This window comes from Octopus bimaculoides, chromosome 1, assembly GCF_046866305.1.
Source record: "Octopus bimaculoides isolate indiv1 chromosome 1, ASM4686630v1, whole genome shotgun sequence".
Lineage (NCBI taxonomy): Eukaryota > Metazoa > Mollusca > Cephalopoda > Octopoda > Octopodidae > Octopus > Octopus bimaculoides.
In genome coordinates, this window is record NC_142928.1 from 79,972,557 (window position 1) to 79,997,476 (window position 24,920).

At 39.1% G+C, this 24,920-nt stretch overlaps 1 protein-coding gene across 4 annotated transcripts in view; it reads left to right on the forward strand.

Moving 5' to 3' along the window:
• The window catches only part of LOC106867577 (natural resistance-associated macrophage protein 2), an 80,985-nt gene that overhangs the window by 46,859 nt on the left and 9,206 nt on the right, over nt 1-24,920 (forward strand). For all 4 annotated transcript variants that reach the window (XM_014912485.3, XM_052967646.2, XM_089352675.1 and 1 more), the window contains 8 exons: nt 3,049-3,187; nt 4,874-5,029; nt 8,879-9,040; nt 11,982-12,029; nt 16,384-16,416; nt 18,890-19,009; nt 21,134-21,357; nt 22,166-22,322. In XM_014912485.3, coding sequence (XP_014767971.1) covers nt 3,049-3,187; nt 4,874-5,029; nt 8,879-9,040; nt 11,982-12,029; nt 16,384-16,416; nt 18,890-19,009; nt 21,134-21,357; nt 22,166-22,322 — 1,039 coding nt within the window. The remainder of the gene's footprint in view (nt 1-3,048; nt 3,188-4,873; nt 5,030-8,878; nt 9,041-11,981; nt 12,030-16,383; nt 16,417-18,889; nt 19,010-21,133; nt 21,358-22,165; nt 22,323-24,920) is intronic.

Below are 24,920 nucleotides of genomic sequence, written 5' to 3' on the forward strand. Positions count from 1 at the left end.
TTCGACGACTGGCACCTATGCCAATGTCGTCTCAAGTGAAATCTAAATCGAGTAAATTGGACACTAAATTCCACTTGCGAAGACCTGTTGAGGCAAGTGAAATCGAAATCGAGTTAAATTCGATGACTGTCACCCATGCCAATGTTGTCTCCTTCATTGGACACGAAACTCAGCTTGCGAAAACTTATTAGGGAAAGCGAAATCATGAAGGCACCTGTGCCCAGCGCCGCCTTTCTGGCACTTGTGCCCGCGGCATGTGTAAGGACTTTCGAGAGAGATCGTTGCCAGTGCCCCTGGACTGGCTCTTGTGCGGGTGGCACATAAAATACACCATTTTGAGCGTGGCCGTTGCCAGTACCGCCTGACTGACCTTCGTGCCGGTGACACGTAAAAGCACCCACTACACTCTCGGAGTGGTTGACGTTAGGAAGGGCATCCAGCTGTAGAAACTCTGCCAAATCAGATTGGAGCCTGGTGTAGCCATCTGGTTTCACCAGTCCTCAGTCAAATCGTCCAACCCATGCTAGCATGGAAAGCGGACGTTAAACAATGATGATGATGATGATATATATATATATATATATATATATATATATTATTTAAAAAAGTTCCAACTCTGTCTGTTTTTTATCTGTCATGAAGCAGGAAAGTATACTAGTCTTTATATATTTAATACTCAATATTTCATATATTCAATAAGACATTCAATACTTCATTTCATTTTACTATTTATATTATATATATACCATATTCTATATCCCACATTAATTTTATAAGAATATAAATAAAACATAAAAAAACAGACAGAGTTGGAACTCTATTAAATAATATATTCCTCTATACACGATCATACAAAACCGTTTTTTATATTTTTTAAATTTTTATTCATATATATATATATATATGGGAGAATATACGAAAAAACAACAGACGAGGACAGGTGGTGTAAATAACAAAAGGATGTATTAGTATGACGCTCGGGAATACGGAAAGTCTTTGACGTTTCGCGCTACGCTCTTCAACAGAAAGAATACGGAGACAAGGAGAAAAACACGGAGAAAAAAAATTGAATAGTGTCCAGTCAACGGTCAATCATAATAATGGCTGATCATAACAATGGCTGACCGGAAGTTAGAAATTCTTTTTTCAGGAGAGCTAAGAAAAGGGGGAGATAACAAACGGTGATCGAAGAACGAGGGGCTGTGTGTGGGAGATAGAATGCTGGTGATCTTGACGTATGTAGTGTGAAAATGGGGAAGGGAGAAAGCACTTGGTCAGTTGTAGTGTGATGCGAGGGTATTGGTGTGGTGTGATGTGAGGGTGTTGGGAGGTGGGGAAGGCATGGGTGGAGTGTGGGTTAGGCTGAGGCTGGGGTAGAGGTAGGGGTCTGTGGGTAGGGGGTGGGTGGTGGGTGTAAGGAATTGGATGGGGTGGAGTGGGAAGGTAGAGTAGGAGTGTGTTGGGGTGTGGTGGGATGAGCTTATGAGGGGGTGTTGACGATGAAGGGGGAAGGGGAAGGTGGATGTAAGAGAGGGGGAAGATGGGTATGGGAGGGGAAGAGAGAGATAGCTTCTCATAGAAGCTATATGTTCAATACACAGCCTGCTGTTCAGAGCAGAGCAAAATACCCAGCTGGAAATACCAACTAATATCTTAGTAATTATGGAGTACACTACTGAATATGTAAAATGCAACAAGTTATACATAGATTGCAACATCTGCTTGTTATAAATGCATTAATAAATACTTGTCTGTGACAATCTCATTTATTAAAATGCATTTTAAATATTCTTTTCTACTCTAGGTACAAGGCCTGGAATTTTGGGGGAGGGGGCCAGTCAATTAGATCGACCTCAGTATGCAACTGATACTTAATTTATTGACCCCAATATGCAACTGGTACTTAATTTGTCGACCCCGAAAGGATGAAAGGCAAAGTTGACCTTGGCAGAATTTGAACTCAGAATGTAAAGACAGATGAAATACCACCGAGCATTTCGCCCAACATGCTAACGTTTCTGCCAGCTCGCTGCCTTAAAGCATTTCAAATATTACCAGAGTGCAAATGTTACTGTTTCTATGAAAACTGTTTAATGAAAACTATGAGTAACTTATGAAGTCAAGAAGCAGTACTTAGCTGTCTGCAGTTATAAATGGTCAATAAAATTTTAACGAACATCTTGACTTTCCCAAGTTTACTGCAGCCCATTTCATCTTACCTACACCAATGTTTATTGATCCATTCTTCCTCTCTACTCTAATCCCTGTCTATCCATTCTCACCGTATAACACTGTCCATTCATCCGTCATCACTACACTTCATATGTCCCTGCAACCATCCCTTCATCCTCACTACACAATCCACCCATCTATTCAGCCATGCAATCTCATTACTTTATTGTCCATCCTGCCATCCAACTCCAGTTTTCTATGTTTTTCATCCATATTCACCAAAATGCATTGTCCATCCATCCTTTCTTGCTACTCCGTCCATCCTTCCGTCTGTCCAATCCTTCATCCATCCATCTAACTATCCATCCTTCCTTCCTTTGTCCCTCACTATACTGTGCATGTCATGTAAAATTATTCAGTATATGGTTAGAGCTAGTTAAAGATAAAATATTGGATAAATATATTTTCTTACATTGTTAAGTAGCTTTTATTATATCCTTATTGCTCCAACCCATGCCGGCATGGAAAACAGACATTAAATGATGATGATGATGATGATACCTTACTTAACCCATTTGTTACCATATTTCTGTTGAGATGCTCTGTGTTTCTTTCAATTAATTTTAGATATAACGAAGAATTTAGTAAAATAACTTAATTATCATTAAGCTAGTGTTGGGAACATAAATTGTGACTAAGGTTTGGTGAAAGATTTTAATTCAGAACTTTTGAAAACAAGACATTTGTACTACTAGAGGTAGTTTCAACTAGGCTGGTATTGAAAGGGTTAAATTGTAATGCTTCAAATAAACTACAAGATCTTAAATCTTGTTAATTTATTCTTTCAATTATTTCTGTTGACTTATTTCTTTCCAGACTTCCTCTCTATGCTGGTGTTCTTATAACCATTGTTGATACTTTCACATTTCTTCTACTTGACAAATATGGTCTAAGGAAGCTGGAAGCATTTTTCGGCCTTCTAATCACAATAATGGCATTAATGTTTGGATATGAGGTAAGAAATATTTGTTTTAATTTTAATTTGTGTTACAGCTTTCATGATGTTTTTTTTTTTAACATCTGTTTCTTCCTTGCTGACATGGGTTGAATGGGTCTGCAATACATCATCTCTATTTGCATCACATTTCTGATTCATCTCTATGATGATGGCTGCTTACTCCTAATTTTTTTTCTTTCATTTATCGTTGAATTGGATTGCCTACGTTTAGTCCACTGCAGGATGAAGGCCCTATCGTGTTCTCTCCACTAACATGGTTTGTTGTGGATGCAGTAAGTTTAAGATCATACTCTGTCACACTTGCTCAACATGGCTTGGCAGAAGGGTGCAGTTTTTTTATACTCTTACCCAGGAGTAGTTAAATCAATTACATCAACTTCAGTACTTGACTAGTACTTACTTTATCAACCCCAAAAGGATGAAAGGCAAAGTCGACAATGGTAGAATTTGAACTCAGAACATAAGGACAGACAAAATACTGTTAAGCATTTCTCCTGGTGTGCTAACGTTCTGCCAGCTCACTGCTTTATCATTATCATATATTCTCTACTGTTTATTTGTAAGAGCCAACAAGGGAGTCCCATCTGGTTACTTAGCCCACTAGAAATAACAGCTAAATTTCCTTCAAATTACACCCTATCATTTTAAAAAGTGGGGTACACATTGAATAATGTCAAGATGGTATTTTCTTCTTCTCCTACTCTTGTTTTTGCACACATCTACAAAATGACTTTCTAAAATTGAACTTCCATTATGCAGCTGAGGAGTACATTTTCATTACACATCTTATGTGGTGTTCTCACTACATAAATAAATGAAGTTTGTACGAAACGTACGTACTGCTATAACCTATTGAATTTTTGTTGCTTTTCTTCAAATTTTATTCACCAAATCTCTTGATTTTGTTTTTGGTTTTTGCCCTACCAAATTCTGGTGCCTCAAACATTTTAAGTACCACATTTAATCTATATTATTATTATATATATATATATTGGTTCAATCACGATTTTGATTATATATATATATATATATATATATATATATATATATATATATATCATCATCATCATCATCGTTTAACGTCCGCTTTCCATGCTAGCATGGGTTTGACGATTTGACTGAGGACTGGTGAAACCGGATGGTAACACCAGGCTCCAATCTGATTTGGATGCCCTTCCTAACGCCAACCACTCAGAGAGTGTAGTGGGTGCTTTTACGTGTCACCCGCACGAAGGCCAGTCAGGCAGTACTGACAACGGCCACGCTCAAAATGGTGTATTTTATGTGCCATCTGCACAAGAGCCAGTCCAGGGGCACTGGCAACGATCTCGCTCGAAAATCCTTACACATGTCATGGGCACAAGTGCCAGAAAGGCGATGCTGGGCACAAGTGCTATCCCGATTTCGCTTTAAGAAAATGAGATCACAAAGTAATAAATGATTATCTTATGAACTTCATTAGCTTACTGTTTCTGCTATAAGATGCAGTGGGCTCTTCATATTCAAGGCTCTGATGAAGCTCAGACACTCAACTATGAGTCCACTGCATCTTAGAGCAGAAACAGTTGTAGGCTGTTATATATATATATATGTGTGTATGTGTATGTATATATATGTGTGCGTGTGTGTGTGTGTGTGTAATGATTTAACATTTTGCTTTTCATTTCAACTTTATATCTTCAGTATGGTGCTGCAGCTCCAAACCAGGGAGAAATTTTGAAAGGCCTGTTTATTCCTTATTGTAGTGGCTGTGGTCCTACACAGTTGATTCAAGCTGTTGGTATTATTGGTGCTATTATCATGCCTCATAACATTTACCTGCATTCTGCATTGGTTAAGGTAAGTTGACTTTGTTTGGTATGTTGTAGAATAGTGCAATTGAATACCTAGCATTATGTTTCATGTTATTTTAGTGGGTGATAGAGAAATTCCCACTACCTTGACAGTTGGCATGGTGGCATTTCTTAAAAAGATGTGTCACCATTCTCAGTGTTAAATGAAATGACATACAAGCATACCTCAACTTATGTCATTTATTCTTTCCAAGACATGTGGCTTTGCTCAGAAAACGATATCACATGAAAAAGCATTTAAAAAATTTATTAGCTCATATCTGTTTTGATAAATGTTTTGTCCATATTTTCACATGTATTTCATTTGATTTTCCACTTCAGTATTAATATTTAGGTGTTTTTTTAAAAAATTTTATGCTTTTAAATACTGAGACCAACAAAAGGTCAGATAAGTCAACTGAAATTGAGGTTTATTTTTTTCCATTAATTTCTGTAAAAAAATGGTATAAAGTTGAAAAAGTTGTCATTTGAAACAACATAAGTTGAGGTATGTCTGTACATGGAATTAAGAGCCCTGTCCCAGACTCACAAAAACCTGTTGCTGGTATGAACTTGAGAGCTATAAATTATTAGCTTGATATTCTATTTACTTGGCTATTTCATCTGTAATATAAAAACTAAAGTCCTACATTGATTGGCATGATTTAGTAGTCTGTGAAGCTGAAAGCCTTTTTGTGCAGCTAGCAAAAGGATCATATCATCCCACCAATGATATATTCATCCATAAAATGAAATTTTGGCCCATTTGTTTGCTTAATTAATTCCTTCAATCTCTGCTCTGCTACCTCAATAACAATTTATTGGCATTGAGAGTTACATGCAGAAACTGGGGATTGACAAGTTGTTAATAAGAGCTGTACAGGGATGCCATTAGTAAGGTAAGGGTCAGCAATGAATATAGTGAAGAATTCTGGATTGAAGTAGGGGTTCACCAAGGATCAGCCCTCAGCCCCCTTTTATTCATCATAGTCCTCCATACCCATATCAGAGTTGCGGGGAAATTTGATTAGCTGATAGTTTCTATATAGCTCACGGTTAGTAACTAGAGCTGCTACAAATGTGAATAAAAATCCAAATTGAGGGAATGGAACAAGTAAAATGCATACTACATATGTTTATTAGCTAGCTGAACCTCTGATGTAATAGTTATGAAATGAGAAGTGCTCAACATAGCTAATCTTCTGGATGAAGGTAATTTCAGCCTGATGTTAGCTAAGCCGAGCACCCCTTATTGCATAACTATTACATCAGAGATTCAGCTACCTAAAAAACATGTAGCATGGAGTTATATATATATATATATATATATATATATATATATATATAATTTTTGTCCATTATTCTTTCCTGTATCACCTTCTCTCACTTATCACTCTAGTCCCCCATTTGATTAAGACAGGTTGCCCCTTGGAGCTCCTCTATGCTGATGACCTGGCCCTCGTAGAAAATCACTACCAGAACTAGATAAGAAATTTCAGGTGTGGAAGCAAGGTTTAGAATCAAAGGGCCTTAGAGTCAATGTCGCAAAAACCAAAGTCCTAGTAAGTAGGAAGGCAAACACATCACACACTCTTAGCCAAAGATAAACCCCTATACTTGGCTTTTGTTGACTTGGAGAAAGCCTTTGACAGGGTCCCCCGATCCCTTATCTGGTAGGCAATGCGGAAACTGGGGTTTGACAAGTTGTTAATAAGAGCTGTACAGGGATGCCATTAGTAAGGTAAGGGTCAGCAATGAATATAGTGAAGAATTCTGGATAGAAGTAGGGGTTCACCAAAGATCAGCCCTCAGCCCCCTTTTATTCATCATAGTCCTCCAGGTAATAACAGGAATTCAAGACAGGTTGCTCCTGGGAGCTTCTCTATGCTGATGACCTTGCTCTCATAGCAGAATCACTACCAGAACTAGAGAAGAAATTTCAGGTGTGGAAGCAAGGTTTAGAATTGAAGGGCCTTAGAGTCAATGTCGCAAAACCAAAGTCCTAGTAAGCAGGAAGGCAAACACATCACACACCCCTTCAGGTAGATGGCCCTGCTTGATCTGTAGAAAAGATGTAGGTAGAAACTCCATAAGATGTACCCAGTGTAAGCTATGGACACATAAGAAGTACAGCAACATCAAAGGAAGATTAACCAGGAAGATAGCTTTCTAGTGTAGCAGATGCACAGGGGCAATAAACACCACACATGCTCAGAAAACAGATTCCATCACATGCCAGAGGGAGAAACTAGAAGTTGTTGATAGCTTCCGCTACCTAGGCAACCAAGTCTGTGGGGGTGGATGCTCAGAGAGCATTACCACTAGAATAAGAATAGCCTGGGCAAAGTTCAGAAAGCTTCTACCTCTACTGGTGACAAAGGGCCTCTCGCTCAGAGTGAAAGGTAGATTGTACGATGCATGTGTGTGAACTGTCATGCTTCATGGCAGTGAAACATGGGCCATGACTGCTGAAGACATGTGTAGGCTCAAAAGAAATGAAGCTGGTATGATCCGTTCAATGTGTAATGTCAGTGTGCACACACGACAGAGTGTAAGGGACGTAAGAAGCATCAGATGTGGCATGCAAGAGAGACAACTGTACTGGTATGGTCATGTGCTACGTATGGATGAGGAGAGCTGTGTGAAGAAGTGCCACTCCCAAACAGTGGAAGGAACCCGTGGAAGAGGGAGACCCAGGAAGACATGGGATGAGGTGGTGAAGCATGACCTTCGAACGTTGGGCCTCAGAGCCAATGATGAAAGACCAAGACCTCTGGAAATGTGCTGTGACTGAGGAGAGCCGGCAAATAAAGTGAGATCACAGCTGTAGCCTACGCCAGTGTCGCATAACCACCCCCACCCCACCCCACACAAAAGGTACCTTTGGATCATAGGGCGACATGCCGTGCTTGAGGAAACCTATTGAGTCAAGTACATCAACATCAAAATCAAATCAAACCACAATCAAATGGAAATTGTAGTTGTGGCTGATGCCAGCCCCCTCACCCCCACTGGCTCCTGTGCCAGTGGCATGTAAAAAGCACCATCCGAAGGTAGTTGATGCCAGCACTGCCTTGACTGGCTCCCATGCCGGTGGCATGTAAAAGCACCATCCAAACGTAGTTGATGCCAGCCCCCTCTGGCCCCTGTATCGGTGGCACATAAAAAGCACCCACTACACTCTTGGAGTGTTTGGCATTAGGTAAGGCATCTAGCTGTAGAAACACTGCCAGATCAGACTGGAGCCTGGTGCAGCCTCCTGGCTTTTCAGACCCCAATCGAACCATCCAACCCATGCCAGCATGGAAAACGGACTTTAAATGATGATGATGATGATGATTACTCCCTGTTGGTCATGTTGCCTTTGCACAAATGGCAGCAACATAGTATAGAGAACATTCCTTAGTCTAGTAATCTCTCTAGTACAAGTGCTATGATAAAATGCTTCCAACACACTCTGTAAAGTGTTTGATATTGAGAAGGGCATCCAGTCATGGAAACCATACCAAAAAGTGAAACAAACAAGCAAGATGTTACCCCTTGAACCATCTTGAGCATAGTAACTCTGAAAAACTCAGACTGTGACAAATCATCCATCCAATAGCAGCATGGAAGCATCATTGTAAAAGTACCTGTACTACAATTATTGCTGCTGAAGTTGCAACAGCCTTAACAAAATTTTAAACGTCAAAACTAACTTAAAACTGAGAGGTGTGAAACTAATTACTGCAAGGCATTTGGTAGTGTACTTGACTATTTTTAACAGTTTATTATTGCCAATTTATTGTTATTTTTAACAGGTGTTATTGTAACCATTTAATATTTTGGTGTCCTTTTTTCTTTTGTTTTTTTCCAGTCCCGTGATATTGACAGAAGTAACAAGAATAAAGTAAAAGAAGCTAACATGTATTATTTCATTGAAGCTGCTATTGCACTGTTTATTTCATTCCTCATCAATTTGTTTGTAGTGTCTGTCTTTGCTGAAGGTTTCAGTCAACAGGACAATAACAAAACAGTGGTAAGTGTAGCCAGCAAATGTTGGATTTTTTCATCTCTACCTCAAGCTATAGAGAATGTAAAAGTTAGGCTATCTAACTTCTATGAACATTAGAAGCATCAGTTGTGGCGTGCAAGAGAGACGATTGCGCTGGTATGGACATGTGGTGAGAATGGATGAGGATAGCTGCGTGAAAAAGTGCCACACCCTAACAGTTGAGGGAACCCGTGGAAGAGGTAGGCCCAGGAAGACCTGGGCTGAGGTGGTGAGGCAAGACCTTCGTACATTGGGCCTCACCGAGGCGATGACTACTGACCGAGACCTTTGGAAATGTGCTGTGCGTGAGAAGACCCGGCAAGCCAAGTAAGATCGTTGCCAGTGCCCCTGGACTGGTTCTTGTGCGGGTGGCACATGAGATGCACCATTTTGAGCGTGGCCGTTGCCACTACCGCCTGACTGGCTCCCGTAGGATTTTCGAGCGAGATCGTTGCCAGTGCCCCTGGACTGGCTTGTGCGGGTGGCACATAAAAGACACCATTTCAAGCGTGGCCGTTTTCGTGCGGGTGACACGTAAAAGCACCCACTACACTCTCTGAGTGGTTGGCGTTAGGAAGGGCATCCAGCTGTAGAAACTCTGCCAAATTAGACTGGAGCCTGGTGTTGCCATCCGGTTTCACCAGTCCTCAGTCAAATCGTCCAACCCATGCTAGCATGGAAAGCGGACGTTAAACGATGATGATGATGATCATCATCATCATCATTTTCCATGGTGGCATGGGTTAGACAGTTTGACTGGAATATTTTTCAGTCGGTCCATGGAGTGAATTGTCACATTTATCGACATCGCTGTTGTCATCGGTGGCAGCGGCGATTAATACTGTTGTTGATTTATTTCAGATGGGATTTTTCTGCCCACCAACTCCTAAACTAGTTCCATTCCAGTTAGTGAAGTTTCTGTGTGATAACCCCTTTTGCTTCATACTGGCCATGTTGCAGGTGTAAGTGACCTGGCCATAATGAATACATTGATGTCAAAAGATAATAGAGATAGACAATATGTTAATAGACACAAACAGATGACACATTATTCTGTGTACAAAATAGATGACAGCAGACTCAGCAGTAGAAGCACCATGATAGTTTCTGTTGTACTGCAGTAACCAGAAGGTGTGTAGCTTAGTGATCAGGGTATTTGGCTCACAATCGTAAGGCTGCGTGTTTGATTCCCGATGGCCTTGAGCAAGACACTTTATTTCATGTTGCTCCAGTTAACTCAGTTGGCAAACATGAGTTGTACCTGTAATTCAAAGGGGCCAGCCTTGTCACATTCTGTATCAGGCTGAATCTCCCTGAGAACTATCTTAAGGGTTACGCGTGTCTATGGAGTGCTCAGCTGCTCGTATGTCAATTGCATGAGCAGGCTGTTTCGTTATCAGATCGACTAGAACTTTCGTCATCATAACTAACAGTGTCATTATAGTAACTGGAAAAATTTTGAAATATGTTGGACATTATCTCAATTTTCTTTTTTACTTTGGAAAGGAATATGACTCTATTATATGCTTCACTGGATGTGCAATGTCAGTGTGCATGTTCAACAGTGTAAGCATCTTGAGAGAAAAGTTAGGCATAAGAGGAATCAGATGTGGTGTGCAAGAGAGACAACTGCACTGGTATGGTCATGTGCTGTGTATGGACGCGGACAGCTGTGTATAAAAGTGCCAAACTCTAACTGTGGAGGGAACCTGTGGAAGAGGTAGACCCAGGAAGACATGGGATGAGGTGGTGAAGCATGATCTTCAAACTTTGAACCTCACAGAAGCAATGACTGATGACCAAGACCTTTGGCAATGTTCTGTGCTTGAGAAGACCTTTGCTGGTGGCATATAAAGAACATCTTGGGTCTCATGGAGGCAAAGTGGCTGAATTCCTTTCAAACATTGGGCCTCACGGAGGCAAAGTGGCTGAGTTCCTTTTGAGCATTGGGCTTCACAGAGGCAAAGTGGCTGAAACTCTGTCGAGTGTTGGGCCTCAAGGAGGCAGTGACCTAGACCTTTGGCATTATGTCATGCTTGAGAAGAAAACCCATCAAGCTGAGCAAAATCACAATCATGGCAGATACCAGTGACATGCAAACTAACACCTGTGCTGGTGGCGCATAAACACACCCCAGCATCACAAAAATGGCACATAAAAGCACTCATTACACTCTTGGAATGGTTGGCATTAGAAAGGGCATCCAGCCATAGAAAACCATGCCAAATTGAACTGGAGACTGGTGCAGCCTTCCAATGTGCCAGCCCAGTCAAACCGTCCAACCCATCCATGCCAGCATGGACAATGATTGTTAAATAATGATGATGATTTCTGTGAAGTTTGTCAGGTTATATGAATAACTATACTATAACTAACAAAAATTGATATCATCAGCCATTGACTCCATAACAGTTAGAACTCCTCTTTACATTATTCTAAACACCTTGAAAAAGATCTACGAGGGGTGCTGAAAGTTCCTGGCTTTGGGTAAAAGAAAATACAGGAGGCTCACCTAATTATTATTTTATTCAACATATTCCCCTCTCAGATTCACAAACTTTTTGCAGTGGTCCTTCAGTTTTTCTAAGCTCTTTAAAAGAACTCAGAAGTTTGGACTTCCAACCAAGTCTTTCACAAGATCCTTAAAGCCAGGAACTTTTCAGCACTCCACTTGTATGGTACAAAACAATACACTCTCCTGTTCTTTACATCATGGATTTTCTAACCATCCTACTTTGGGGATATTTAGTTTTCTACATTTAAGAGTCAGATTATGCTATTTTAAAATAACTCCTTACTGTAGCACTACAATCAATCAACCAAAAATTCACTGAGCCCTTTTGTATATGCTAAACAATTACATACATGCATACTTTATGATTGTTAAAAATAATTCTATTAAAAATATTTAATTTTTCTATTTCAGTATGAAGAATGTATACAACATGAAATTGCATATGCTCATGAATTTAATGTGAGTACTTATTTTAATTCTATATATGATGCACAATAGCTGTAAGGTTTAGGCAGCTTCATGCATAGTTGAATTTGAACAATGCTACAGTAACTGTGCCATGACCATTTAATAACTACTCCATTCAGAAGATTGGAATAATACATATATATGCCAGTGGGAAAACAGAAGAGACACAACCGAGTAGAATGTTTGAGAGAGTTTTATTGACTGGTTAACATGTGTGCCTGTGTGTGCATCATGCATACAGAATAATAGACAGGCCATCATGAGAACAAAGTGTATGTGTATATAGGCATGGATGTATGTGTGCATGTTAAGTACATATAAGAATGGCAATGAGGAAGAAAGTAAAAAAGTCTGTAATGGGAAGTTAGACGAATGGTCATAGACACAAGAATGAGAAATACCAGTTTGTAGTCAATTGTACACGAAAATAGAAATACTGTTTCAAGAAGTTGCAGTGATGATGCAGAGCTGGTTGCAGTACGTGTCGTATGAAGTTGTGACTGTAATGTTGCTGCTTGGGTCACTTGTACAGGAGTTCTTGTAGGTTGTATATTCACTGTTAAACATGGTGAAGTAATTCACGAACAGTGCTATGTTAGAACCTGTGCAGTGTTGCCGGTTGAGCTGTCTACGCAGAGATGTTGATGTCATTAAGAAGAAGATGGTAGCGATGAAGAAAGAGTTTGCTGTAATGCTGTTGGATGTGTGTTGTCATCTGATGTTGTTGCTGGAACTGGCTGTGTCTTGTGTGTCAGTGGCTAGACCTTAAAAGGTCTGGAACCAAAGATATTGAGACGAGAAGAAGGTGAGTTTTTATAATGAACAGTAGGTTCAAACAGGTCTGTGAACAGGCTGTCTCACGTGATCTTATTTAGGGGCTCCGATTGGTTATATGTGATAGAGTAAGAGACACATTGCGCCAATACCAACCTATCAGAGTAGTGGACACAATGGGGTCCAAATAGCTGCCAAAGGCTAGCTGTTATCTGCTATGTTCGAATGCCTATATATAAGGGGGAGAGGAACTTCACTTGAGTGTATGCTACAGCAGGTAAATTTCCTTCAGATTACATGCTAGTGTCTTAACAAAAAATAGAAGGGCATTTTGAATAATGTATTCTCTGATATAAAACAAAAGATGAGATGTTGATTGTTTGAACTGTTTGATCAGTGATAACTTGGTACTAAACAAACAACAACAGAAGCAGATGTGAATCAACAGTTAACTTTGAAATTTCTTAGCCTCTCTCAATATAGCAATGAAATCTCTTTTAACAACTCATAAGTAAAATTGATGGAAACAAAAATGACAATTCATTCTTTTTTTCATTTTTATAGATTGTGTACAAATTATATACAATTCTTTCATTCTTGCACTGGCTTCAATCTTTACATTATAGTCATGATGGGATACAACCTTTAAAGGTTTTGGTCAATTATATGGATACCCATATAATTTTATTGATTCTAATTATTGAGTAGCTAAGTCAGTCTTCGTGTAAGGAGATGTAACCTGGACAGAATAAAACCACAAGATATTTTTGTTAGAACTGATGCATTGCCACTCAAGACCAAAGTTAGCCCCCTTTTCACCTAAATTTAGGGTTGCTTCTCTGTACTAACACCTTTCTTTACACCACCACATACATTAATACACCCACTAATCACTTCTACATTTCGCACACCACGAACTCTGAACATACTCCTCAACATTCTGATGAGATCTGCCAAACCACTGGCTTGATCGAAACGTACGTAAATGACTATTGCATAACATACAAAATGACTCACTACATAACCTCAACCTCCACAATGACTCATTACATAACCTCCACGTAATAAAACAACGGTTAACTAATCCAACAATATTGCTTTTTCTTGTATTTGTTGCTCCATTCTCCACATAAATATATATATATATATATATATATATATATATATATATATATATAGTTGTCTGTGTGTGTGTTTTATATATTGTCAAGCAATATATTATTGGTATAACTGATTAGGTGGTGGTACATGGTTATTGGTTAGGGTGTTGGACTCATGATCATAAGATTGTGGTTTCAATTCCTTGACCGGGTGCTGCATTGTGTTCTTGAACCAAACACTTCATTTCACATTCATTTCACATTGCTCCAGTCCACTTGGCTGGCAAAAATGAATAATCCTGTGAAGGACTGGTGTCCTATCCAGCAGGGATTCTATGCACCATAAAAACCAGAAAACCAGCTCCTTGAGTCAATATGACTTGGGAAAGATCTTTATCTTTAATCACTGATCATTTTCATACCAACTATTGTGCTGAGGCAGTATTGATGACTCTTCAGTCATGTTGACTGGTAGCACATACCCTCTTTTATCTTTTATGCTGGAGGTACATAGACTCTAGGTTGATTTGGTGCTGGTAAAAAAACGTGTAAGAAAACATACTAGAAAAATTATATCATTTTGCAAGGGGAAGAAGAGTTATTTCCCATAGATTTGGTGTTAGTCGTAGGTGAAGTAGTCTGTGTGTGTGTGCGTGTTAAAAAAACCATGTATAAAGAAAATTACATCTCATATAAAACCAACAATTGTCAAATACTCTGAATTTTGAGAAATTCTGCCAAAGGATATTTGGATTTACCTGTCATGCATGAGGATTTACCTGGGATCTATATACTACTTAGATTTATTGGTGTTGAATATTAACCAAATTCTTTTAATACTGAGTGCTTTATTATTATCTGCTAGGATTTTTTAATCCCCTTTTTCTTCTAATTATATATATATATATATATATATCTTCATCATCTCATTGTTTTAATGTTCACTTTCCCATGCTTGTGTGGGTCAGATGGAGTTTATTGAGGCAGATTTTCTAATGAATTACAATCATTTATAACAGTCATGTGATGCCAAGGCAAGAGGATACATAACCTGAAAATAAACCTGAAAATAAAGAGAGCTTGACAATGATTAGGACTGCAAGCATATGATGAAATTCAGCTTGGCTAATATATGTGTATCCAAAATTCTGGGCTTATGGATTAGCCTTAACCACTTGATCTGGTACCACTGTACTATATATCTTTTGCTGTAGGTTTCACTGAGTCTACTCAACAGCTATCACCATCTTGGAGTATATATATATTTAAAAGGACATCATCAGACTTGTATGTATCTCAAACATACTAGCTATGTTCCACACTGGCTATTTGGTATCAACGTCCATCATTTATCCACCTCTTGTTATCTGTTACTCTCTTACTCTCATCCTCTCTAGTGCTGATGCCACAATAAAATGTACTTAGTTCTCTTTGCTATGTTATAGGGTTGTGAGAACCCTTTAGTTTTGTTTTAAAGGTATAACAACCTCTCCAGTGTAGGTGTCTTGTTAAAATGCATCCAGTACACTCTGTAAAGTGGCTGGTGTTAGGAAGGGCACCTGACCATAGAAACTAAAATGAAAGTCATGTGTGAAATGTGGTACCCCAACCCATCTAAGAAACCAAAAATTACCCATCCACCCCATGCTTGCTTGGAATGCAGATATAAAACAACAATGAATAATAATAATGGTAGTTTTTAATCTAATTTTGGCACAAGGCTAGCAGTTTTTTTTTTTATGGGAGGGTGTCAATGTAATTGACTTGATCCCAGTACTTAACTGGTTCATATCTTATGAACCCTAAGACAATGACTGGCAAAGTCAACCATAAATAATAATAATAATAATAATAATGAATGCCCTGATGCAGTACCAGGCAGTGACTCTAATGGTTTTTGATCTTAACTGATTGGAAGGGTTATCTTGTACATGTTTTGTCTTGGTATAAAAAGATGGCTACAGCAAATATTTTGCTCAATACCACAGATTTTCATGTCAGTTGCTTGACCATAACCAATTGAATATGTCCCTTAATGGCTGATGATATGTGCATCTCTGATCACGAGCAGAAGTAGTGTGGGAGTATCATAGCCATGTGTTGAGAGGAATTCTTTGGGGTTTGAATAATTCACCTCTGGAAATATGGGTGTTTCATTCATCATCCTTAAATCTTATTCAGGGACCTTTTGAGTAGGATGGGCTAATTGACCTGAAGCAAATTCTAACTGGACCCCACCTGCAAGGTAATGCACTGTTTATCTTGATATGAGATCATCATATCATGCATGGTTGTGATGCAAGTACTTGGTGTACCCTTATCAGAGGAGTATCATGACATGATAGGTATACTGGGCTTCGTATATTTGTACCCCAGTGTCACTTTGATGGCATGTACTGCTCTCTCACTCAATAATAATAATAGTGATACCTTGTTTCTCTTATCTTTAATACTTATGTTTTTCTTTTCAGACAACAAACCCTCAAGTTGATATTCTACGTGGTGTGAGTAAAATATTCTACTTTTATTGAAAAACGTTCAATTTTGACATATTTCCATTTTTTGGTATTTTTTCAATCCAGTAAGCTGTATAGATTTTTTTGAGATACTTCTAGCTGTTATAGGTTTGAGAGTCTAATAATGGTATGTAGTTTTTTTTTTTAAGATCCAATAAAGCTGTGATCCTATATAGCTTGAATAACTTTAATGATACATTGTATCCTTTGTAACATTTTAGATTACATATGCTGCAGCCATAGCAGATTATTGAAAAAAAAAAAGGGCCGTGATTAAGAAAGTATAATGTTTTGGACAGAGTCCATTATCAAAGAATGAGAAGAGGCATTCTGTTTTCTACAACCAAGTTTTGGAACTGTACTGTATCTATTGTAGTGTTCAATCTTGCGTCCATGTGTTCTGATTTCAAATTCAGTTTAGTTTGACTTTACCTGTTATCTCACAGATTTGTAAAACATGTACTTTTATTACTCTAGAATCAATACAATCAATTTTTTATCCCTAAAACTTAGTGTTTATGCAAAAGAAATCAATATCTTCATGATTATAGTAAGGTTAATTAATCTGGACAGCTGTGGTTTGCAAACATTATAAACTGTGTAGCTTATTTTTCTTTTGAATTTCATGGAATATCATCTTATACATGAAACAATGATTTTCTTCAGATTTCTATTAACAGATGTTTGACATGTAAGATTGATTTTTTTTTTTCTCATGATATATCTTAAATCTTAATATCTTAAAATTCAACATCATTCCTTGACATTGAGACTATTTCACAACAACCCACTATTTAGTTAATTAAATTTCATTCCTTAAGCTAAGCTCATATGATCCTGGTTTAATCTTCCATCTGCTAATCATCATTTGATCATATGTTTTATTAGCATACCTTATATGCGCTATCATTTTTCCCCATTTAAACATATATTCAATCATATACATAAATACTGATCCTGTCATATTATGATTTAATTGTTTTCTGATTTTTTTTTTACATTTTCTAACATTGTTTATATTCTTATAATTTTTATATTTCTATAGTTTGATGTTATTTTATATCACATCATCATCATCGTTTAACGTCCACTTTCCATACTAGCATGGGTTGGATGATTTGACTGAGGACTGGTGAACCGGATGGCTGCACCAGGCTCCAATCTGATCTGGCAGAGTTTCTACAGCTGGATGCCCTTCTTAACACCAACCACTCCGAGAGTGTAGTGGGTGCTTTTATGTGCCACCGGCACAAGGGCCAGTCATGCGGTACTGGCAACGGCCACACTCAAAATGGTGTTTTTTACATGCCACCTGCACAGGAGCCAGTCCAGCAGCATTGGCAATGACCTCGCTTGAATGATTTTCTAACGTGCCACTGGCACAAGTGCCAGTAAGGCGATGCTGGTAACAATCACGCTCAAATGGTGCTATTTACGCGCCACTAGCACAGAAGCCAGATAGCTGCTCTGGCAATGATCACGCTTGGACGGTGCTGTTAGTGCTCCACTGGCATAGGTGCCAGTCATTGAAAATGATTCAATTATTATTTCGATTTCACTTGCCCCAACAAGTCTTCGCAAGCAGAGTTTAGTGTTCAATGAAGGAGAAGTTGGCATGGGTGCCAGTTGTCAAATTTGGTTCAATTTTGATTTCAGATTCACTTGCCTCAACAGGTCTTCACAAGCAGAGTTTAGTGTCCAATGAAGTAAAGATACGAATAAGTGAACTGGCTACACTTTTGGCAGAGGCCAAAGATGATGCTTTCATTTGGCTTGCTGGGTCTTCTCACGTACTGCATATTTCCAAAGGTCCCAGTCACTAGTCATTGCCTCGGCAAGGCCTAAAGTTCGAAGGTCGTGCTTCACCACCTCATCCCAGGTCTTCCTGGGTCTATCTCTTCCACAAGTTCCCTCAACTGCTAGGGTGTGGCACTTTTTCACACAGCTATCCTCATCCATTCTTGCCACATGACCATACCAGCGCAATCATCTCTCTTGCACACCACAACTGATGCTTCTTAGGTCTAACTTTTCTCTCAAGGTACTTACACTCTGCCGAGTATGCACACTGACATTACATATCCATCGGAGCATACTGGCTTTTTATACTTTTTTGTATATTTTATACCTAACATTGGATACATTCTTGGGTGTCAATAGCAGAGTCCCTTCTGTTACAAGCATTTAGACCACTCTTCTTTAGTTTGAGGTTACCTTCCTATCTCCCACCTGTCTCAGGGTTTCTGAGACAGGTGGGAGATGAAATGACTAAAAACAAAATTGTATCACTTCCTTACAATTTTTGTGATTTTGAGCCAATATGAAAATATAAAAAAATTGTCATTCTACATTGTGACAAACAGTGACTCTTCACAATCAGGGCACACTGTTAACTACATTGATTGTAAAGTTAAGGATATGTATTTACGTATGGACTTAAACCTGTTTTATTTTTCCATAGGGTAAGTTCTTGGGCTGTAAGTTTGGTCAAGCTGCTATGTATATATGGGCTGTTGGAATTCTAGCTGCTGGTCAAAGCTCTACTATGACAGGCACTTATGCTGGTCAGTTTGTGATGGAGGTAAGAAATACATTTTATTTTTTTTTTTATCTTTTATTTGTTTTAGTCATTTGACTGTGGCCATACTGGGGCACTGTCTTGAAGGGTTTTAGTCGAACAAATCGACCTTTGGACTTATTTTTTTATGAATAGTACTTATTGCATCAGTCTTATTTGCTGAACCACTAAGTTACGTGTATGTAAACACCACCAGTACTGGTTGTCAAGCAGTGGTGAGGGGACAAACATAAACACAAAGACACACACATACATATGTATATCTGAGTAACATTATCTACAAAGGCAGGTTTTAAATTCTTTAACCATTTGGCCCGCTTAAGTTTGTCTTCTATTTTACTTCTCAGTTTTTTTGGTAGTTTTAACTCCTATTTCTAACGGGTATGACGTATGAATGCCCTGATGCTTAATGCTAATTTAAAAATTTTATAGCTATTTAACGCTATTCAATACCTGTTAACCATCTTATATTATTGTTGGTGATATTATCGATTCCTTATATTAACCGTAGATAATATTAGCAACAATAATATCTTTATGAATATTCAAGTTTGGCTATTTTATTCATTGTACACACATATATATATATAATAGACTTTTTTCAGTTTCCATTTACTGAATCCACTCATAAAGCTTTGGTCAACCAGAGGCTATAGTAGAAGACACTTGCTTAAGGTGCCACACAATGGGATTGAACCTGAAACAAGCTTCATACCTCACAGCCATGCCAGTAGTTCCATTTTACAATCCACTTCTTACTATTTTACTGAGTTGTTTAAAGAATTGTTTTTTAGTAAATGCATAATATGGTAAATGGTATAATTGATACAGCTTTGAACAAAATACTTTATGGCTACTTACTTTACGTTCAGAATTTAAACACTACCAAGTTTCCTTTGCCTTTCACCTTTACCAGGGCCATTAACATAAGATTTACAGTGTAATCAACTCTGTATATTAGAAAGCAATGTCCCAATGTGGCAACAGTCTAATGGCTAAAAACAATGACCAAAAAGAAAATTGTAAGCAACACAAAGCTTGTGTTAACAAAGAGATGAATAATCCTTTCTACTATAGGCACAATGCCTGAAATTAGGGGGCCAATCAATTAGATTGACCCAGTATGCAACTGGTACTTAATTTATTGACTCTGAAAGTATGAAAGGAAAAGTTGACCTCGGCAGAATTTGAACTCAGAACATAAAGACAGACGAAATACCATTAAGAATTTCACCCAGCATGCTTACAATTCTGTCAGCTCGCCGCCTTCAAAGAGATGAATATCAAATATCTTTCATGCTAAATTCTTGGTTTATTGAAACTAACTCCATTTGCAGAAAAGGTAGAACAATTGCTTGGGGTAATTGAGACCAATTCTAAATGAGAGGAGTATATAATCTTGAGAATAAAAATTTCTTCAAAATTGAAAAATTGACATGCTATTAAAGAAAAGACAAATTTTCTGGAGACAAGAAGCAAACTGTAGATGTGTGTTTCTGTCTTAGTAAGCATCATCAGCACAGTAGTTGCCCTACATTGTTTCAAGGAGAACAAAATATTATGGAACACATTTACGACCTAGTTATTTTGCATAAATACCACCAGTGACTCTAAGTTATTTCTCTTGTCTCTTTTTCTTTTCATTTTTGCATAAACGTTCTCTTTTCTCCAAACATTGAGACTGTCTTTTCCTTCCTTAACTCTTAGTATTTTGTATGAGCCTTCTGTTTAATATAGCACTACACATCCCTGACATATGTCATCTCCTCTGGAAAGTTCAACATCTGGAAGTCTGGTCTCACATGTTTTTAATTCCATGTCTTTCTTGTCCTTCCTCTACAACAGGGACATGTCCACTGCCACCACGTTACACTCATACACTTGGCATTTATTTATTGCTTATTTGATTGCATGTCCATTCCAATGCAATAGTTTTTCCTGTATACATTGGCTGATAGATTTAAAGCTCAAGTACTTTAAGGTCTTGTACTTTGCATTTTGTACTTAATAACTCAACATTTGGCCCTTTGCACTACTAAATGCCTATAAACCTTGGTAAACTTCGCTGACTGTAATCTATTTTGTTTTTAATTAATTTATATTTTTATACATATCTTTTCATGTCAGGGTTTCCTTAATCTCTACTGGAAAAGATGGCAACGTGTTTTACTCACAAGATCAATTGCAATCATGCCAACTGTCTTAATAGCTTTCTTCAGAGGAATCAATGATTTGTCTGGTATGAATGATTTGCTAAATGTCCTCATGTCACTTCAACTACCATTCGCTTTGATACCAATTCTAACGTTTACTAGCACCAAAAGTGTGATGAATGACTTCAAAAATGGAATGTAAGTACCCAGAAATCTTCAAAATTTTCTTATTGTTATTGTAGGTACGTATCAGTGTGATACACATACACACACACACACACACACTCTCTGTCTCTCTCTTTCTCTCTGTCTCTCTCTCTCTGTCTCTCTCTTTCTCTCTCTCTCTGTCTCTCTCTTTCTCTCTCTCTCTGTCTCTTTCTTTCTCTGTGTGTGTGTCTCTCTCTCTCTAAAATTATGTTTATGAAGAAACTTAATGTTTTGCATTCATTTATAGTAGAGTTTAATGTAAGTGTATGTGTCTGCAATACAGTCTGCATGGAACTAAGCTTTGATTTGAAATTCTAAGCACATACACACATTCATTCAGACATAAACTACACTCTCTGAGTGGTTGGCGTTAGGAAGGGCATCCAGCTGTAGAAACTCTGCCAAATTAGATTGGAGCCTGGTGTTGCCATCCGGTTTCACCAGTCCTCAGTCAAATCGTCCAACCCATGCTAGCATGGAAGGCGGACGTTAAACGATGATGATGATGATGATAAACATCTCTTTTGACACAGAGCAAGGCCAGTTTTTGTTGGGAGAAACGTATTACAACCATCTCTGCTGTATGAATGGGTACATTTTTTACTGAACATAGAGATACAAAAAAATAGTACGTGAACCCTTGGCATGATGCCAATGAAAATATTTACTATAAAATCCATTAAAATATTTACAATAAAATCCATTAAATAAATCTATAAGACAAAAGCACAAGATAAAAGTAATATCATTTAGTAATAAATGTTCTTTCTTTTCCTTAAATTTTTTTTTTGTTTTTTAGGCCCATGAAAATTCTTACTGGTGTTCTCGCTGCTATTGTTATTGGTATCAATCTTTTCTTTGTGATAATCTACATGAGAAAACTTCCATCACACTGGGCAGTTTACTTATTTGTCATCCTTGGTACTGTATTGTACTTGTTGTTTGTTATATATTTGGTAAGTACTGCTCTCTGTCTATCTCTCTCTCTTACTTTCCATTTGTTTATCTTTAATTTTTTTCTCATCATTTTAAGTCCATCTTCATCAGTTAAGAAGTCTTCCTCATCACAACTTTCATGTACTTTATAAACATTTGACATACTATGTATTATTAAAATTAGGGATAGGCTAAATATTTTATGCTCACTCATTAAATGTACTAACACTGACTTCACTATTGTTTTACATGAAGTTAGGTGCAGACATGGCTGTGTGGCTAAAAAACTTGCATCCTAAGTATGTGGTCATGTGTTCAATCCCACTGTGTGGCACCTTGGGCAAATATCATCTACTGTAGCCCCAAGGCAACCAAAGCCTTGTGATGGATTTGGTAGACAAAAACTGGAAGAAGCTCATTATATACATTGTCATCATCATCATCATCATCATCGTTTAACGTCTGCTTTCCATGCTAGCATGGGTTGGACGATTTGACTGAGGACTGGTGAAACCGGATGGCAACACCAGGCTCCAATCTAATTTGGCAGAGTTTCTACAGCTGGATGCCCTTCCTAACGCCAACCACTCAGAGAGTGTAGTGGGTGCTTTTACGTGTCACCTGCACGAAAACGGCCACGCTTGAAATGGTGTCTTTTATGTGCCACCCGCACAAGCCAGTCCAGGGGCACTGGCAACGATCTCACTCGAAAATCTTACGGGAGCCAGTCAGGCGGTACTGGCAACGGTCACCCTCAAAATGGTGCATCTCATATGCCACCCGCACAAGAGCCAGTCCAGGGGCACTGGCAACGATCTTACTTGGCTTGCCGGGTCTTCTCACGCACAGCACATTTCCAAAGGTCTCGGTCAGTAGTCATCGCCTCGGTGAGGCCCAATGTACAAAGGTCTTGCCTCACCACCTCAGCCCAGGTCTTCCTGGGCCTACCTCTTCCACGGGTTCCCTCAACTGTTAGGGTGTGGCACTTTTTCACACAGCTATCCTCATCCATTCTCACCGCATGTCCATACCAGCGCAATCGTCTCTCTTGCACACCACAACTGATGCTTCTAATGTTCAGCTTTTCTCTCAAGATACTTACACTCTGACGGGTATTCACATTGACATTACACATCCAACGGAGCATACTGGCTTCATTCCTTGCGAGCTTACGTATGTCCTCAGCAGTTACAGCCCATGTTTCACTGCCATGTAGCATGGCTGTTCGTATGCATGCGTCATACAGTCTGCCTTTTACTCTGAGTGAGAGTCCCTTTGTCGCCAGCAGGGGTAAGAGCTCTCTAAACTTTGCCCAGGCTATTCTTATTCTAGCAGCTACACTTTCAGCGCACCCACCCCCACTACTAACTTGGTCGCCCAGATAGCGGAAGCTATCGACTACCTCTAGTTTTTCATCCTGGAATGAGATAGAAGTTTTATCCTGTTTGTTTACAGTCTTTATTGCACCTGAACATCTGCCACAAACAAAAACTAACTTTCTAGTTAACCTGCCTTTGATGTTGCTGCACCTCTTATGTGTCCATAGCTTGCACCGGGTACATCTTATAGAGTTACTACCTACTCCTTTTCTACATACTGAGCAGGGCCATCTACCTGAAGGGGTTTGTGTTTTATCTACCTTCCTACTTATTAGGATTTTGGTTTTAGCTAGGTTGACTCTAAGCCCCTTCAATTCTAGACCTTGCTTCCACACCTGAAACTTCTCCTCTAGTTCTGATAGTGACTGCGCAATTAGTGCAAGGTCATCAGCATAGAGGAGCTCCCAGGGGCAACCTGTCTTGAACTCCTCTGTGATTGCCTGGAGGACTATGATAAATAAGAGGGGTCTGAGGACGGAACCTTGGTGGACCCCTACCTCTACCCGGAATTCATTGCTGTACTCATTTCCAACCCTCACCTTACTGGCAGCATCTCTGTACATGGCTCGCACAGCTCTCACTAACCATACACACACACATGCATACACATGATAATCATGACATCATCATCATCATCATCATCGTTTAACGTCCGCTTTCCATGCTAGCATGGGTTGGACGATTTGACTGAGGACTGGTGAAACCGGATGGCAACACCAGGCTCCAGTCTGATTTGGCAGAGTTTCTACAGCTGGATGCCCTTCCTAACGCCAACCACTCAGAGAGTGTAGTGGGTGCTTTTACGTGTCACCCGCACGAAAACGGCCACGCTCGAAATGGTGTCTTTTATGTGCCACCCGCACAAGCCAGTCCAGGGGCACTGGCAACGATCTCGCTCGAAAATCCTACAGGAGCCAGTCAGGCGGTACTGGCAACGGCCACGCTCAAAATGGTGCATCTCATGTGCCACCCGCACAAGAACCAGTCCAGAGGCACTGGCAACGATCTTACTTGGCTTGCCGGGTCTTCTCACGCACAGCCCATTTCCAAAGGTCTCGGTCCGTAGTCATCGCCTCGGTGAGGCCCAATGTACGAAGGTCTTGCCTCACCACCTCAGCCCAGGTCTTCCTGGGCCTACCTCTTCCACGGGTTCCCTCAACTGTTAGGGTGTGGCACTTTTTCACGCAGCTATCCTCCTCCATTCTCACCACATGTCCATACCAGCGCAATCGTCTCTCT